Source organism: Lissotriton vulgaris, chromosome 9 (assembly GCF_964263255.1).
Source record: "Lissotriton vulgaris chromosome 9, aLisVul1.2, whole genome shotgun sequence".
Taxonomy (NCBI): Eukaryota; Metazoa; Chordata; class Amphibia; order Caudata; family Salamandridae; genus Lissotriton; species Lissotriton vulgaris.
Window position 1 is genome coordinate 657068206 of NC_141697.1, and position 18058 is coordinate 657086263.

Consider the following 18058-nt stretch of genomic DNA (forward strand, 5'->3'; position numbering starts at 1 on the left):
TCTTTCTTCGATTTGATGAGTTTCTACCCCCTCACCAATGGGGAAAAGAAAGTTGTGCATAAATAAGTCCTTCAACATTCCTGTACTCCCAGACATCTGCATTGGCTCATCCCCCATGTCTGTCTGCCTTATTCAAAACAAGGGTCAGATGAACCCATTTTGAAAACTCTGCAGGGTGGTAGTGGGAGCAAATGCCCTAATGAACAAGTCGCAGTTGTTGTTCACAGCTAGTGCAGATGTCCAAGATAGAATCCTGCATATGAACCGCGGTTCTAGTCACTCAGTAGTTTGGTTCATGAGTCATAATAAAGTATCTACATTTGTGTGAGGACTTGGAAGTACCAAGCGAGGCACAGAAAATGATACTTCCAGAAATAAAGGATGTTTGTAAAATGGAGTGTACCTAAACGCTATCACTTATAAAGTTACATCACAAAGGAGTGCCAGTACTCGGGTGTCCATTGCAAGTCAAGGAAGACCAGAACCATACCAGATTTTCAGGATAATCGCATATCTGAAATATACATATAGTTAACCACAATGGAAATTATGTACATTTGCATTGCTTATTTTTGAAAAACGGGACCTAGGCTAGGCACCAACTTCTGCATTTAAGCTATGAAGTGCTATATAAAGTCTGTGTATGCCAGGCAGCTTTGAATGTATATAAAAGGAAACGCCAGTTGGTCCTATACTGAGGATTAGAGTTATAAGTGCATTCTTAAAACATTAAAATGAGACCCTCTTCTTTAAAATGGTATTGGATTGTTTAGGTCTTGCCTTCTAGACTCCACATGCACTGTCTGGACCGAGATGTATTGTTAGTTTACAGAGGGCTTAGAGCAAGTCTATGGCTCATCATTGGTTTGCTTCATTGTCATCTTAATTGCTTGTTTCTTAAACGCCAGGGGTTGAGTGCTTTTCTTCCTCTTCTGGTTTGTCCTACCTCTGGAGTATTCACACGTGTGTCCTTACACTACTCTCTTTTTCAGGTTTGTTTAAGCACTCCACAAGAGTGCATGTGTTTTCCTGTCTTCCAGCTGTCTTCCTAGTGTGGCTTCCCTTCCCCGCTGCTCTCACTTGTCTGCAAGGTTTTTCCCTCGCCCCACTGTGATGTGCTCCCTCTCGTGTGATACTCTGACCCATGTTTCTTTCTTGCCCATGTATTTCTCCCCTTCACTCTCCACTGTGCTCTCTTTCAAGCAATCAACCATTTTTTGAGTGCTCATATACATGATATCTTTGTTTCCTTGTTTCCTATAAATCTTTCTCCACCTCACTTCCTTGCCCTCTCTTCCTTCATGTTCCATCCAAAGCTGTTGGAGTTCTTTAGTTTTAAGGTTGCAGATAACCTGTTCTCTCCAGATGTGCTGAAGCGCTTGTCTTTAATCACAGATCGGTCCGCTCTTTCTCTTGCAGGTTCTCCCCAGAGGTGCTAGGGCTGTGTGCCAGTACAGCTCTCGTTTGGGTCATTATTGAAGTGTTTGCCCTCCTCCTCAGCTTGTACCTGGTGACTGTGCAAAGTGACCTCACAACATTTGACCTTCTTGCCTACAGCGGCTACAAATATGTAGGGTGAGTGTATTGAGGTAGTGAATCTGTCCATTATGGCCCTAGTCTTAACAACTACATTATATCTTAAAGTATTTTAATCACTATTTCAATTTCTCTTTTTCACACCCCAAACACCTCATGCCTGCACTGAGTCTTAGAACATTATGTTCTGATCACACATTGATTACCTTAGCATTTTTCACTGATGTATGTCCCATTTGTCATTAAGTATTTCTTCTTGCCTCTTAATTGTCTCCTAGGATGATACTTTCAGTTCTTAGTGGGTTGATCTTCGGCACTGATGGCTATTATGTCACTCTGGCTTGGACCTCCTGTGCCCTCATGTACTTCACAGTGAGTGTGTTTTGTTGTTTCTGTATTTAACTAGTTCCTTTAGGAGGAGACCATGGCTAAGTAATGTAGGTTTGATAACCTGTGTGTACCCGGTGTTGTGTATCCTGTTTACTTGGAAATTTTGCTTCTCCAGTATTAAATCTTTCATAGATTCACATGCTTGAATCATCTCCGTTGTAATGGGAGTCCCATGGTATCCTTATAAGAGCAGTAGATCATACTATAATAGGCTACAATGAAATGAACAGTCACTGCAATAGCCTTCTTTTGTAAAAAAAGAACCAATCCTAAGTAATAGCCAGCCAGACGACTGGCCCCTGTAGAACATGCCCAAGCGAGGCTAAGTTCCTCAGATTTTCTACCGCACGACGTGTGACGGAGTCTCCCTGAGCTCTGCTCAGTTTTGCTTTTTTTCCTCAGAACTACCAGATCTCCTCTTCAAAATGTCAGATTCTTCAAAGAAAGGTCTCTTCAGGTCGTGCGGAACATGTGGTAAGAAGAGGTTGCATTTTGAAGATCCCCATAAACACTGCATGTATTTACTGTCTCTACCCCCAGCATAAAGTAAAGGACTACAAGGTTTGTAGAACTTTCTCTTCCAAAACCCTTAAAGACAAAGAGAGTAGGTTGTTGATTTGGCTGCAGAGACTGAAAAATAAATCGGATGACAAGGAAAGCTCTACCTCAAATACCTCTCTGGAAAGATCTAAAAGGAGAGCGAGTTCTCAAGAGCCTTCTGAAGATAATAAAGCTTCAAAAAAATCCTACAGGGTAGCAGCAGGTCCCTCACAAAAAGGAAAGCATCCATTTCCTACCGAGGAGAAAGGCAATTTGAATTTGACCTCAAAACATGACAAACCCTCTTCAGAGCCATCTATGAAGATTAGTCTGTAAAAAAAATTTTTTTTATTCAAAACTTAGTTGATGGCACCATCCTCTGGGTCCCCGTCGATGCAGAAATCTTTATTGGGGCATGTTTCCCCTGCGTCGTCGCCAGGGATCTTGTCGTCGAAGAAAACCTAGTCGACGAAGGTCTGTGATACGCCATCGACGGTGGCTCCACCGACGATTCCTGTGGTGACTGCGAAGGTACCCTCACCGCAGACCACTTCCTCTTAGACGTCTTCTCAGTCGACAACTACTTCATCGAATATGTTTATTCTGTCGACGACTACAACGACTGTTCCCTCATCGGCGATGATTATTTAGTCATCGGTTCCTATTAAGTCCTCATCGACGACACAGAAACCACTGCCGTCAATGAAGCTGACGACACTGTATGCTACACCTGGCCTAAAGTGACCGTTGACGTTACAACTTATACCATTGTATCAGTAGACCACGTTCTTGTTGACCCAGTCAATGAGGCGTTTTGATTAGAATCCTTCATTGGTTTCGCCTTCTTAAACATTTTTGGAAGAGTCAGATGAAGATGACTTGTTTGGCCCTGCTCACAGTCCCTCTCAGCTTCACGTCAAGTGCCAGGACGATGTCGAAGATGTCTATAAGGGTTATTATTAGCAGGACTTTCACACTCCACATACAAAGGTGCAATACATGGAACCTGTTTAGGAACCCATGGTCCACCTTCCTGTGGCATTAGTCCAAGAATTGCAAGACATGTTACAGGATTATCTTGCTTGTTTTCCTCCATCGACTAGTGCACATCCACCTCCACTGGCAACTCTGCCATGCATGTCTTAGCCTTTGTCTAGAACGTCGCCAGTGACAGATGGTGTTTTACCTTTGCAACAGCATAACTCTGATGATGGGAGTTTGAGGAAGGTGAACTTCAAGGTACAAGACCAGCTGGCAAAGACTGCTTTCCCATCACCTCAGAAAGCGGATTCTTCGCCGGAGGACATTAGCGGCTTTCACGCATTGATGGGAGTGCAGCTTCTTGCTTTGAGTTGTCGAAGACTGTCAAGTAGTCTGATGATGACTGTCAGTCTGACTGCTTTCTTTTTGATATGAAGACTTTTCTCTGCAAACTGTGAGAGCACTACCTATTATAGACCATATTTGGGAGGAATGTGTGAAAGTTATGGAAACACCAGCTACATTTATCGCACCTTTGCCTAGAATAGACAAAAAATACAAGGCTCCTGATGATGCACCAGCTTGTCTACCCGAAACCAGACTCTGTAATAACTCAAGCTGCCCAACGGAGGTCAAGGAATCCTTCGGCACCTGTCACTGCTCCACCTGACAAAGAAGGTAGGTGCCTTCATAATATCGGCAAGAGGTTTACCACCACCTCAGGCACTACTGTGCGTGTGGTCAAGGCGCTATCGACGTTCGTAAGATACAAAGTAAGATCAGACCGCCAAATGTAGTCCGCTATCGCTCCAAATGTAGACCTCCTTCCTAAGGACAAGAGACTAGAGGCGAGAGATTCTTCTAGAAGGCTAAAGACGTGCCTCAGAGATCATTGATGTGTCCATGGGTGTGGCTTCCCTGGCTTTTCATCAGCTCGCTGGCAGCAGCTGTCCTTAGACGGCAAGGCTAGTTGAGGACAACAACATTACACCCTTATGTGCAAAGCAGAATCCTGGATATCCCTTTTGATGGTGATGTGCTATTCGGTAAGCATATTGATGAGGCCTTACAGACAATTAAGACAGACTGCTAAGGCTTTAGGCACAGCCCAATACAGGAAGACACCCTTTCGTGGAGTCTGTGGTAGAGGGACATATTCATTTTGTGGGGTTTACCAAAAATACCAACCCCAGACCTAGAACTCATTTCGCCCTTCCTATCAACATCAGCAGACATATCGTGCACCACCACAGGCTGCATACTCTACTCAGCTCAGACATAAACAACCAGTACAGTCCAAGGATACTGTTAGAAAACAGTGACGATGTCCAGGCACCTGCTGCTCTCTCCCCTATTATCCCAGCAAGAGAAGCCAGCAAATCACGTTATTTCAGTCCATGGCAAAAACATACCTCAGACAAATGGGTCCCGGATCTAATAAAATATGACCAGACCCTGGAGTTTATGACGGTACCACCTCATCATCCACCCCAAAAATTTCTACCATCCCCTCTTTGGTTACTAAAGAAGGAGGCATTAGTCATGCTACAAAAAGGAGCCATAGAAAGAGTACCATGCTCTTAAAGGGGAATGGGCTTCTACTCCCGCTTTTTTCTTGTGAAGAAGAAACTGGGAGAATGGCTTCTCATTATGGACCTCAGAAAGTTCAACAAATATCTGCATAAAAAATCTTTCTGCATGGTAACGCTCCAGTAGATACTGCAACTTCTGAACCATTTGGATTTTCTGGCTAGCCTCGATTTTACAGGATGTGTATTTCCATATTTCTATCCATCCCAAACATCGAAGGTTCCACTGTTTTGACTTTAGCAGTCCAAAGTCCTCCCCTTCAGCCTCCGCTCAGCTCCACAGGTGTTTACCAAATGTCTCGCCCCCGTGGCAGCACACCTACGATTACTAGGCCTGCAGATCTTCCCATATCTCGATGATTGTCTAGTAAAGGCTCCTTCTCTTCACCAGGCCTTGGAGGCGATATCGATCTGCCTACAACAATTTTGTTCTCTAGGGCTTGCAATCAACCACCAGAAATCCGTTCTCACTCCTTCTCAACGGATAACTTTTCTCTGGGCGACATTGGATACCCTCCAAAACAAGGCATTCTTATGCACAGAAAGACAAAACACCATACTATCGTTAGCTCACAGTCGGCAAAAGTGTATGACTCCTCAAATCCTTTCTTGGCATAATGTCCACAGCCATCCTCATGGTTTTCCATCCATGTCTCAGGATGTTGGACAAGTAATGGCTTCAGGTGACTGGTTCATTCGAGGACATTAGTCAGATCACTCTGGTCATGAAAAGAGCACTTCCTTGATGGCAACCCTCCACCAATCTTTCTTTGGGCCTGACCTTCCTCTCTCCACTTCCAAAGGTCGTCCTGACCACAGTTGCTTCATTGTAAAGATGGGGGACCACCTTCAAGAACTTCAAGTAAGCGGTAAATGCAGTCCCTCTTCCTCTCCCTCATGCACATCAACCTCCTGGAATGGAGGTCAATTTTCCTAGCTCCACAGTAGTTTCTCCCAAGAATACGACCATCCTCATTTGTACAAACAATACCCACTGCATGCACTATCTCGACAAGCAGGAAGGAACGGGGTCTCCAATTCTATCCTTGGAAACTCAAAAGATCTGGGAATGTACGCTAATATACCACATAATCATCAAGGTGGAACATCTTCCATATGTGAAAAACAACCTGGGACAAACATTACACGAGTGGGAACTCGATCAGTTGATTCTCGACACCATCTTTCGGAAATGGGGAACACCTAATTTGGACCTCTTCACCAGCAGGTGACCTCAAAGGGGGTCATGGGGAATGTGTTTTCAATAAGATGGTCCAGGATCTTTGCTCGTGCTTTTCCCCCATGCGCTGTCATCTCCGGGGTTCTAATGAAGATGAAAAGAGAACCGTGCCAGCTGATCCTCAATGCTCCACGTTGGCCCCACCAGCATTGGTTCACGGAGCTACTCCTACTCTCGGAGTACTACCCTTGTCGCCTTCCAGTGATAAAATTCTACTGACCATGAACAAAGGCCAAGTTCTGTACCCATATCCAACTTCGCTTCCGTTGCATGCTTGGCACCCAATGTCAATGAATTCAAAGGTTTAGATATTCCCCAGGACTGAAGGGATATTTTGTCCGGGGCTCGAGCTGAGTCTACCAATAAAACATGCAGGTTAAAACTGTAGCATTTTTGTTATTGTTCCTTCGGAACAATATCCACCCTCTTCTTCACCAGAACAAGTCTTGTCTTATCTACTCTCCTTGGCCAAGTAAGGAATGACATGCACATCAATGAGGCTCCACCTCGCTACTATCTCCTGATACAGGTGCACTTTCAATGCTTCTTTTTGTTCCTTTCTCATCATCCAGCAATTCATGAAGGAATTATTTAGGACTTTTACTCCCATTCGGCCTCCTCCGTCAAAATGGCATCACAATGTGGTCCCATCTCAATTAATTCACCATTAGAGCCAGTTCACAAAATTGAGCTTAAATTTCTCACTTGGAAAATCGCATTGCTTCTGGCACTTACCTCTTCAAGGAGAGTAAGTGAAATCCAAGCTTTCACTATAATGGAAACCTATCTTCGATTGACAGAGGATTACGTTTTACTGAGAACAAATCCTAAATTCATACTGAAGGTTCCAAGTCCATTTCACCTGTTGTCCTCCTCACATTTTTCCGAACCACTCCTCTCAGCAGAGAAATTTCTTCACTCCTTCGATGTTAAGCAATGCCTTAAGTTTTATTTGCACAGGACTAAGCAGCTATGCAGAACGGACCAATTGCTGGTCTCAATGGGCCTCAAAGACTTGGTGCTGCTATCACAAAGAGGACTATTGCAAGATGAATTTCTACAACTATAAAGCTCTGCCGTACTAAGGTGCGTAAACCGCTCATGATCCAGGCTAAGGCACATTCTACAAGGGCAGTGTCCTCTTTTGCTGCTCTATTTGCTGGTGTGCTGTTGGACAAGATTAGTTGTGCCGCTACATAGTAGAGTGCACATACTTTCACGCTGCATTATTGTCTGGATCTGGCAAATTACAGCAAGGCAACTGTAGGACAGACGGTCTTACGTCATTTCTTTCAATAAGGTAAGCCTCTACTCTTCAAGTTATTTATATGTTTAAGTATATGCATGTATATTACCCACCGTCCTCTGAGGGAGAGAGAAACTCAGACACGAAGAAAAGGAATGTCCGCGCTCTCGGATAGTGCCGCAGTGGAATTAACACGTTTCGACAGACAGTCTGTCGAAACGCGTTACCTTGTGTAATTAAAATTCCACGGCGGCACTATCGGAGAGCGCAGACATTCCTTTTCTTCGTGTGTGGTACTGTTGACAGCTTGCTCCTCTGCCATTCTGCGCCACATGCCTTGGGCAAAGGATTTTAGCAGGAGCGACTGTTGTCCGATATAGATATAGATATGATATGATGCCCCTAGTTGAGCCGTACTCGGAGGGTGAGTAGATATCAGGAGAAGTCAGGATGTGTCCTTTGCGTCTCAGCCTGTCCTGACGAGTTTCAAACATTCGCTCTTTCTCAAAGGTAGACTGCATATTAAACACCATCATTTAGAGTTCCAGTATCTTCCCTTATATTTCAATTACAATCATCCTACGTGAGGATTTCTAAAAGCATTATGTGACTGGAAGTCCGTTCATTTCGTCACCCCAGTGGCTGCTGGCAGGGTGCAGTGGCACTATATTCAAACGATATGAAGCACAGACCAACGCTTCCCCAGTGTTTACAATACCCTTCTGCTCCGTATTCCGCTTTGAACCATCCAGTGCTGGATCCGCACTCAGCTGCGGTGTCGGCAAATGACATCAGCGGAGCAATATATGCCCCTCCCGGCGCGCTGACGTGCCTTTTCTTCTTTACCGAGCGCGGATCCTGGAAAACCATCAGTTCCTTGGCCTGGTTTTTGGGCCTTCTCGACACACTCGGTGTCGTGGGAACAGTGTGCCATGCCTTCAAGCTTTAAGGCTTGCGAAGCCTGTGTGCGTCAGATGTGTGGCACTGTTCCGTCCTTATCTGTATGTGGTGCCTCTGTGTGCACCACTACTCCGAAGACTGTGACGCCTGTCAGAGGATGAAACCAAAGTCCTTGAGGAAGCGACGCATGAAATTGATGCCCGCATGGATGTCTATTGCGGCTCCCTCCCCTCGACACTCTTCCTTTCGGGATCAGGCCTGTTCCGAGGTCGCTCCTGCGACCGTCGTGCGACACCAGGTAAGCGTAAGCACAGGCGTCGCTTACGAAGATCTTCTTCCAATGTCCGTGCTGCTGCCGCCCGTTCCTCTCGCACTATGCTGGGTAAGAGGGCACGGCAACCTCCTCCTCTATATTCACCCTTTCCGGGTGTTGGGTTAACGCGTGCCCAAATGTAGGCTTATTCTGAAGCACTCCAGGCTTGTTTTGAGTCTCCCTCTCTCCCTGGTGCTCCTTCAGGTCCCACAGAGGTAGCAAGCAGTCATGCCGGGTCTTCGTCTGCAGACGTTTCCCTGACTCCGGCTGTGTGCGCCGACTCTGATTCAGGAGCCGGCGCGACACCCCCAAGCCAATGCCTAGAGCCCAGCCCTCACCGTCAGTCAGCGCTTAGCTCTGTGCGGCTTCCTGCGCGCCGCCGTCGTTGGTACTACACCAGGCTCGACGCCGGGTCCAGCACCTCGTGCTCCCCTAGGAAGTTGGCAGTGGGATAGACGTCAGTCGGCATCCCGGTCAAGTCCTCTGTGGAGGTAGTAGACGTCCAGGCGACTCCCATGCGGTATCGCTGGACACCAGTACAGGCATCAATTCCTATTCCTTCGATGGTTCCTCTGGCGCCGATAAGTCTCCAACGCGTCATCAGTCGACGCCGGTAATACCATTTACTCCTTACTCCTCCTCAATTCCAACCTGATGCTTCCCTGGACTCCCCAGATCAACGAGCCAGAGGGCAAGTACCCTGTGTTGCCTGGCCTTTGGGTCAGTCTCCGGCTCCTCCACTCCTCATGTCTAGTGGCAGGCTTACCCTTTAACCGTCTCCTACAGACGGTTTGTTGTCACCTACACGGATGGAGACTGAATCTAGTACTGCCTTTGCACGTGCTATTAGGGTACGGCCTCCACTGGTGCCTCTACTTTCTGATCCTTTATTGGATCTGCTCCATTTGGAGCCTATCGAAGTAGAACCTTTGCTGCCCTTTGGGTAATCTCTACTTGACGTTCTGCGTGGCACATGGTGAAGACTCTCTCCGCTTGACCCTGTTGATCGTGCTATGGCTCGTAGGCACCACCCTGCTCCGGGTGATCCACTTTGCCTGTCTTTTCACCCAGCAGCTCAAGGCCTAGTTGTTCAGGCGGCTTTTAATTTACAGTCTTAACCCACATTGCCATTTTTACATCCCACCAGGGAGTCTCGGTGGCTGGATGATTGTGGTAGCCGGCTTTTCGCCTCTGCCAGCGCAGGTGTCCGGGCTTTAAATACGACCTGTGAATTTGCACGTGCATCCTCCGCTCTTTATGACTAAGTTGCTAATCTTCTCCCTTCTATTCCGGCAGGGCCACAAACAGAATTGCTTTGCCTTCTGCTGCATGGCAGAAGCATGGCTCACTTCTCTCTTAGGTCTTCCCTTGATGCAACTGACTCTATGGGACGGGGTCCTTGCTCGCGCTGTGGCTTTACACCGCCATGCTTGGCTGCGCGACCGTCTCGTCCCAGATCAGATTCAGGATGCCCTCAGATCTATCGTTCAATGGGGTGGATCTTTTTGAACGCCCCTTGTCCGGCCTGCAGTAAATCTTGGTGCCATATTCTATGCCTCCTTTTACGGCACCCACCCTGATGCACTGTTTTGTTATGGTGCCATTACTATGTTCGTTCAGTACAGCCATTTGGCTGCTTCTCTTGTTATGTAAGTCATCTGATTGTATGCTTAGTCCAAGAGGATAACCCTACCGGCAATTAGCCTTACCCTATGTGGGCTATTTGCTGTCATTAGGTTCTGCCTTCGCTTTGGTACGCTCCTGTGGAGTCTCCTCGCGGGCATCATGCTGGTTTATTCCTACAGTGATCCTTGTATGGTATTGCTTATTGCATGTCTGATTTTGTCTGTCTGTGGTGCATCTGACCCTGGCATAGGTTTCATGCAGTAAAGCGTCTTATTTCGCACACCCGGTGGATACCTTTTTGTCACACTTTTTCACAACTGACACCCTATTGCTGCTGTGCAGCTTACTTATTATTGTTCTTATTGGTGAAACTCGGGTGTACGGCCCCTTCAGGGTTTGTCCTCCAAGGCAGCGGATCAGCAGACGTTCTCTGCTATACGTGGTCTCCTTCTGACCACCTACCACTACCACTACAGCATTTTCCATATCCCCTGCTGTTTCCGTATGGAGGTTTCCATGCTTTACTTGAGTGCATGCTGTGCACTCTCAAAGGGGCGTATTTTCCTTGGAATACTCGCTTCTTGAGGTCCGGGACCTTTACATTTGTCCTCGCCTTTTCCACTGTCGTAACAGGTTCTTTCACCCACTTTGTCTTGCAGGGGACTGTTTCTCTCGGACAGGGGGCATGGGCTACTTACTGTACTGGACATTGCCCTACCCACATGTCTGCAAGTAATCTCACGTTTTTCCCTCCTGCTCTGTATCTGCTCTGTTTTTACCAGGCTAATCCGTGCAGGCTCTTTCCTTCATGCGATGTCCATGGTTCTTGACCCGCTCTGCTTGTTCCACCAGCTCTTATGTGGTCTCTGGCTTGCTGGTGCCCTTTTTGGGCAATTGCCTTCTTGCTGTTGTGCGCCTTTTAGCTGCTCACGCTACCCTTCAGGAGGTATTTGCTTACTTTGTGTGGCTCCAGCGTCCACACGGTATGCTTAAATACCTTCTGGTATGCTTGAGTACCTTCCGGTCTTCCCTCCTTTTTTGTTGACCTTCAACTGCACGTCTACGGCCCTTCACATGTTGCCACAAATCGCCTAGGTCCTGGCGTATCTGCTGCCTTAGTACTACCGGCATCTTGTGGCCGTGGATTGGTATCCTGCCAATGCGGTCACTTGTGTCTTGTTGGTACCGGTTTCAACAGGGTTCCCTTTCCCTTTAGTACATATTGGGCTGTTGTGCGATGTCTGTCATACCAATTGCTGTCTCTCGAGGATTTGCTGCAGTCGACACGCTGCATCCGTCGGATCTCTCAAATCCTCGGTTTAGCTCTTCTTCTTGCGTAGTCATAACCTTCCTTTTTACCCCAGTATATCTAGTATATGGTTTCTTCTCCATGCTGGCATTTGCTGGGTAAGGGTCATCCTCTTGCCACAGCTGACCCACGTGCCTTTGCAGGTATAGGTTCCACAGGGGGGGGTTCTACTGTTTTGCTTGGCTTTTGCTTTCTGTCGCCACCTGATCCTGTGGATCCTTCAAACCCTGGGTTGGTTCATCCCCTTTTTTGAAGTTATGAACTCTCACTTCGCCATGGGTATTCTGGCTCTGTGCTTTCCTTCTCTCAACCCGTTCTACACAAAGGGGTTTGTGTGCTGTGTTTTGGCTGCTTCTGGTGCCTTTGCCTCCCATTCCTTTTTGCTCTCTTAGCGCAATTAACCACCAGACCATGAAGCTCTAACATTCCTGTCCTCGTTGTGGTCCATCCCAAAGGTTGACAGTGCTGTTAAGTCACCTTATGGACGACAGTTATTTCGGGAACTTGGTGGGGTTCAGTCGCATACCCGCCTCCTTCATGGGTATGGCTTTGGTATCTATTCTAAGTTAAGGAATCTGAGGCTAGACGTCTATCAAATGAACAAGTTACTTACCTTCGGTAACAATGTACTGGTAGAGACATAGTCTAGCCGCAGATTCCTTAACACCCGCCCGTCCGCCCCGTTCTGCGTGGACCTTTTCTGGTTAGGGCTTTCTATCCTCACCTCCCTTAGGGTGGCTTGCCATTTTACAAGGTGATATTCTCTCACTTCAACACAGACTGCTTCGTTCTGTTTCTCTGCTCCATCCTGCCCATTCTCTACATTAGGCGGTATGTTAATAGCTCATGTGTTCCTGCCAGCCTTCGGCCTGGATTGTAGGGTGTGAAATCTATTCAAGCTTTTTCCCACCATCCCGTTCTCCCCTCCCTCTGTGGTCTTTGTCACCCCTGCAGCTTTTTCTTTCAGATCTATTGACTCTGTACTTTTATAGGTCTTTTGGTTGGGGTTGCGACGTCTTTCTGGTGACGTCCTGTGGTGTACTCTCCTTAATCTTGTGTTCCGGACGTGTTCCCCTTCACGGTTTCACTTTCTGGATGCGGACATTTTGTCCTGTGCCAGACTGTTTTTTCCACATCCTTGTCTCCCTTTTACGTTGATTGAACCTTCGCTCATGCGGGATGGATTTTCAGAGCACCGCTCTCTCGCCTGTCAATTTCTTCAAATTTTTGTAATCGTTTTTGCACACAGTTTCCAAATTCTCTCAGTTTTTTCTTTTGGTCATTGCTCCGCGTTCAGACGCGGAAACGTTTCTCTGACGAAAACTGACGTCAGCGTGCCGGGAGGGGCATATATGGCTCCACTGAAGTCATGTCTGTGGCCGACGTCAGGGCGGAGCCGCCCTCGGACGCGCAGCGATGCTGATGCAGAAAATTTTCCAAATCCTGTCTGACGCCTGGGGATATTCTACGTTAAGGAATCTGCGGCTAGACTATGTCCCTACCAGATACATCGTTACCAAAGTTAAGTAACTCGTTCACCTGTAACTGCGGTTCTACAGTATTGGTATCTTTCATAGATTCACATGCGACCGACCCTCCTCCCCTGAGAGGCTTCCCTTATTTCCACACGGTGTATAGTTTGACATTTGTGCTTGAAAATCTGAGGAACTTAGCTTCTCTTGAGTGTTGTACAGTGTGCTGTCACCTGATTGGCTATTACCTTACAAAACAAGGTAGATAGACTATTGCTGTGACTGTTCATTACATTGTAGCCTATTATAGTATTATCTACTGCTTTTATAAGGATACCGTGGGACTCGCACTACGAAGACTGGGGTGATTAAAGTATGTGAATCTATGAAAGATACCGTACTGGAGAAGCGTTGTTACAGGTAAGTAACTAATTTTCTTTCGTGACAGTTGGAAGTGCTAGCATGCTGATTGGGTGATTTAACTTTAACCGCTATATTGTATGGGACGTGTTTAATCTCTTTACATCTACTTACCTACAATTAACCTTAAGATGTAGTGGTTAGGTCAAAGAAGCTGATGCAGTGTTTTTCTCAGTGCGTATAGTTCATGCAATATAGAGGTGGAACTATGATACACTTTTACACTGTTGCTGCTCATATTGTACAGGTCGGGCAGAAACCTTGCTGTTCTGCCTTTGTGTACCTATTCTAAATAAGGCTGCAAAGTGCTGAAATATGTGAATTAATTTGAACCACTGGTAGTTGAGATGTAGTCTCTACCATTATTTTTTAATTAAATCAAAAGCTCGATACACGTTACACACAGGGACCAACCATATGCAACTCAGCCTTGGCACTGCACAAAGGGAACAGTGCAGGCTTGACTGCAAGTGCACATTTGCTTTGTGCAGCGACCTAAGAAACTGTTGAAGTGTTTTGGCCTTGTGGTGTGAGGGCATCTCACACTGCTGTTCACCATATTTTTTTCTAGTTCATTATTCACCATATTCATTTTTTTTTTTGTCCTTTATTTAAAGGACACTTGCTTACCTGTACATGCTCTCCTTGTTCTGTGTGAGGTCAGCTTGTGGTAGCCACTTTTTTCATGTTTTTTCCTTCTGCCACTGTCGACCTGATTTTCAATGCAATGTCTAAAATGACTGATTATCCACAAAACTTTCGTCCTTTGTCAGGTACGCTCCTTGAGGATGAAGATTCTCTCCACCATGACAGCGGACGGCCTTGGTGCTAGTGGAAGTCACAACTCCAGAAACCGTCTTCGGATGTACATCACCTTGGCCGCGGCTGCCTTCCAACCCTTAATAATCTACTGGCTGACATATCACCTTGTCCGATGAGTCAGGCGAGCTGACAGTGGAGAGGCTATGGGAGCTAGCCTGGCAGCAGAAAGGTTTTTTCAGCTTGGCAATATGGCATATGGTGTTCTCGGACAAAAGTGGAAGTGCCATGGGGAAGGTACAGCCATCCCACCCAAGGGGGCAGAGGACTCCCCTCAAGATGAACTTAAGGCTTTGAGTGCGGGACCTGGTTCTGGATGTCCTGCTTTTCTACTTGTTTTTCATTCTCCTTGTATTAATATTTCATCATTGTGCAATAATACAGACACTCCTTATCCGCACTCTGCTTGTTATATTTCATAATGATTTTTTTAGGTATTCATTCACAAAGACTGTTTGAATCAGGCCACAAGTCCTAAAAAAATAAGTGCGGGCACTAAGCTAGTTAGTATGCAAGTGACTTCAGGGCGAGTGACCTCACGGCACGTAATATCATAGGAAGTGGCACCATAAGAAGTGACGAGATCTTGTACATGTTTACTAGGTCTATAATGCGTACATTGGAGCACATTTCGAATAAACATGCGAACCCTCCTGATTAGGGGAGAAGACTCACACTTTTATAAGCTACACATAAAACAATGTTGCCTTTTGTCAGCGTAAACTTCCTCGACCCATAGTGCTTTACAAGAAAAAATAGTGATATTTAGAATATTAGAACGCCTCCTCAGGGGAAGTAAGCTCTATGTGAATACAATTTTTTGTGTGTAAATACTGGGAAAGACCAACACATCTGACATTCTTACAGTGCATGCATATCTCCTAAACAGAGACTGAACAAAGTCAAAAGCTGCCTCTCCTAAGAATGTGTGAACTGCTAACATGGTGTGAGCCTTTGTTTCCCATCTGCTGCATTTGCATCTAGGTGTGATGCTCCTGACTGCTGCCAGCCAGGAGACTCGAACAGAAGGATGCCTGATGACCCCTCTGCCTTTGTTATGGGCCCAGCAGGAGTCTGCAGTAATAAAGCCCTGTTACACCGGCACATTGTTGCTGATCAAAAGCAGACAAAGTGCAGGCGCTGCTGAATGTCTCCCAGTGTTTGCAAATCACACCAGGAAGAATTCAGCATATTTTTCAGTGGGGTCCAACTTCCTGGCAAGGTGGAAGGCGTCCAACCTGTGAAAATAGTGGGTGGTCGCTATCCACCCACGTGTACCACCCGGCTCGTGCCCTGGTTTGGATCTGGTTTTGGAGCTACTTATTCTTACTTCCCAGATGATTCTCCATGTGTTCAGCTTGCTCATATTCTACCTTTGTGTGTTATGATGCTCAGGAAAGAAAAGGGTCACCCCAGATTCTCTTACTTTGCCCCAGTCTACCTATCTATATTGGGTATTGTTTCCACGGGGATGTGATGTCAGTAACCATGCCTGCCATGATGCAGTGATTCTGGGGTACACAGTCTGGGATTTTTTTCTTCAACAATTCGTTATTTTGTGAGTGGGCAAGTGTCATTTGTACAGCAGTCAGACTTGCAACCTAGCAAATCTAGGTGTATCGCAAACACAACTGTAATAGGAAATAAGAAAAACTTAAAACAGAGGACCTACTCACTGTTGCAAGCAATGACGAAAAAGTATCCACAACTAGATAGTGAAGTCTGGTAAGGTAAGGTAAGGTAGGGGAGGAGAAAGAAATAATGCAGTATGGACTCTTCAGTTGTTCCATTCGTGGGGTGGAGGTGAAGAGATAAGTTGTAAAAAAGGAATCCATATTTGGAGATTTGTGGCACATTCAATTAACAAATATCTTTTTCAGAGGGTAAGACCATTGTAAATACAACTAAAGAACATACGTCCAGTCTGGGAAGGTCCAGTCCGATGTAAAGAATTTATGCCCACTTATAGTTTCTCATAACTGTTGATAACTATAAATCATCTCCTTGTTCTGCAAGCAAAGCGACTAATTTGGTCATATTTATTTTTATTTTATCATTTATAGAGTGCAGCGTATCATCCCTAGGGGGATCTCACGGTGCCTGGGCATGACAGCAGACAGATACCACGAGCAGTGCCGACCCCCTAAAACATCCAGGTTTTGAAGCTTTTTTTTTAAAGTGTGCCAGAGAGGTACAGCGACGAATCTCATTCCAGTGGAATGGGGCCAGATAGGAGAAAGCACGTCCTCACATTCTGGCTTTATGGATTCTGCAAGGTACTAGCAGTTTCTGGTTACTTGACCTGAGGAGGCGACCGGGAACATAAGGCCTTGTCTTCTTCCTCAAGTAAGCTGACCCCAGGTCTCGAGTTGCCTTAAACAACAGAGTGAGGAGTTTAAAGACTGATCTTTTCTCTGCAGGCAGCCAATGTAGAGCTTGCAACAATGGTCGGGAAGGGGAGCGTCTGGGTTTATTCAGGACCATTAGCCTCCTGTTGATCATTGATCCTGTATATGAGCCTTTTGCAGTTAGCAACCCTTGAGAGCTTTGTCAACAATTTTGTCTGGGGATAGGCACTGTCTGTTTTCTCAAGTGATATAAAATAAAGAGCTTGGCAGCAGCTACAGTTGCAAATGTTGCGTTCTCCCTATTGCAGATGCTAGTGAAGGCGCATTGTTTCACTTAGGCCGTGAAACATGGCCAAGTATTTGAATGGTGCACTGGAGTCCAAGAGTGTGGGGCCTCTAGGCCCATATTGTTCACCATAAAGATGCACCCCAGTGCATGCCTAAACATAATCTACAATAGCACACAACCCTCTTGATCACATTTCCTACTTGGAGATGTGTGACATAATACCCATCAGTGCTGAATATCACTTAGAGTGGTTGTGGTGACTCACCTTATATATTTTTACAGGAGACTTTACAGGAGACCTGTACCTGTCATGCACCACTTTCAAGTACAGGAAGTCGAGCTCCGCTTTCCTAACAAACCCACGTGCTCCAGTAGAAGCAACTTCTAATTTTCAAGAGTTTTCTCGCTCTTCAGAAACACTTGCTAGAGTACCTTGGATGCACATTCAGTTGTCTTCGAGAGTGATTTGATAATACTTTTTCAGACTATCGGACAGTATGTGGTATTGTAAAGCACAAGTGTCCTCCCGGGCAAATTCAATTTGGAGCTACCTGAAACCTGAGAGAACAATCCAGACTCAATTTGTCACCTGTAAGTAAGCCAATGTTACTTCAGATGAAACCTGAAAGGTGTAGTAATAGATTTACTTCCAGGATTTGGTAATTGGGTTCACTACTAATAGGGGGACCTTTTTGTGTATGTAGACCTGTAGTATGCCTTCCGGCAACTGAGCAGTGTGTTTGATATCCACCCAAAGAGGAACCGTTGTGGCACAAAGTGGATCCTTATAACAGGTAGCATGAAATTATGTGAGGGACCTAGATCCCACTGGAGGTAGCATTTGTCCAGAGTTTCTGTAGTTTATCAGGTTTGTTTTCCGTCCCATATATAAAGTTTAATATAGGAGTCAGTTTGTGGCAGTGATGTTTTGTAAGTTAATATCTATAACATTCTGTATCTGGGGGCTACTGTGATTGTAACCGCCTGCATCCTACCTCACATCGACATGTTAAAGTTTGACCAGTGCGTAAAGTCGTTTT

General features: G+C 45.9%; 1 protein-coding gene across 2 annotated transcripts in view; it reads left to right on the top strand.

Moving 5' to 3' along the window:
* YIF1A (Yip1 interacting factor homolog A, membrane trafficking protein) overlaps positions 1-14781 on the top strand; it is a 135793-nt gene extending 121012 nt beyond the window's left edge. For both annotated transcript variants that reach the window (XM_086938361.1, XM_086938362.1), the window contains exons 7-9: positions 1420-1575; positions 1815-1908; positions 14336-14781. In XM_086938361.1, the coding sequence (XP_086794487.1) occupies positions 1420-1575; positions 1815-1908; positions 14336-14500 (415 nt within the window). In that variant the 3' untranslated portion in view covers positions 14501-14781. The remainder of the gene's footprint in view (positions 1-1419; positions 1576-1814; positions 1909-14335) is intronic.
* The last annotated feature ends 3277 nt before the right edge of the window (positions 14782-18058 follow it).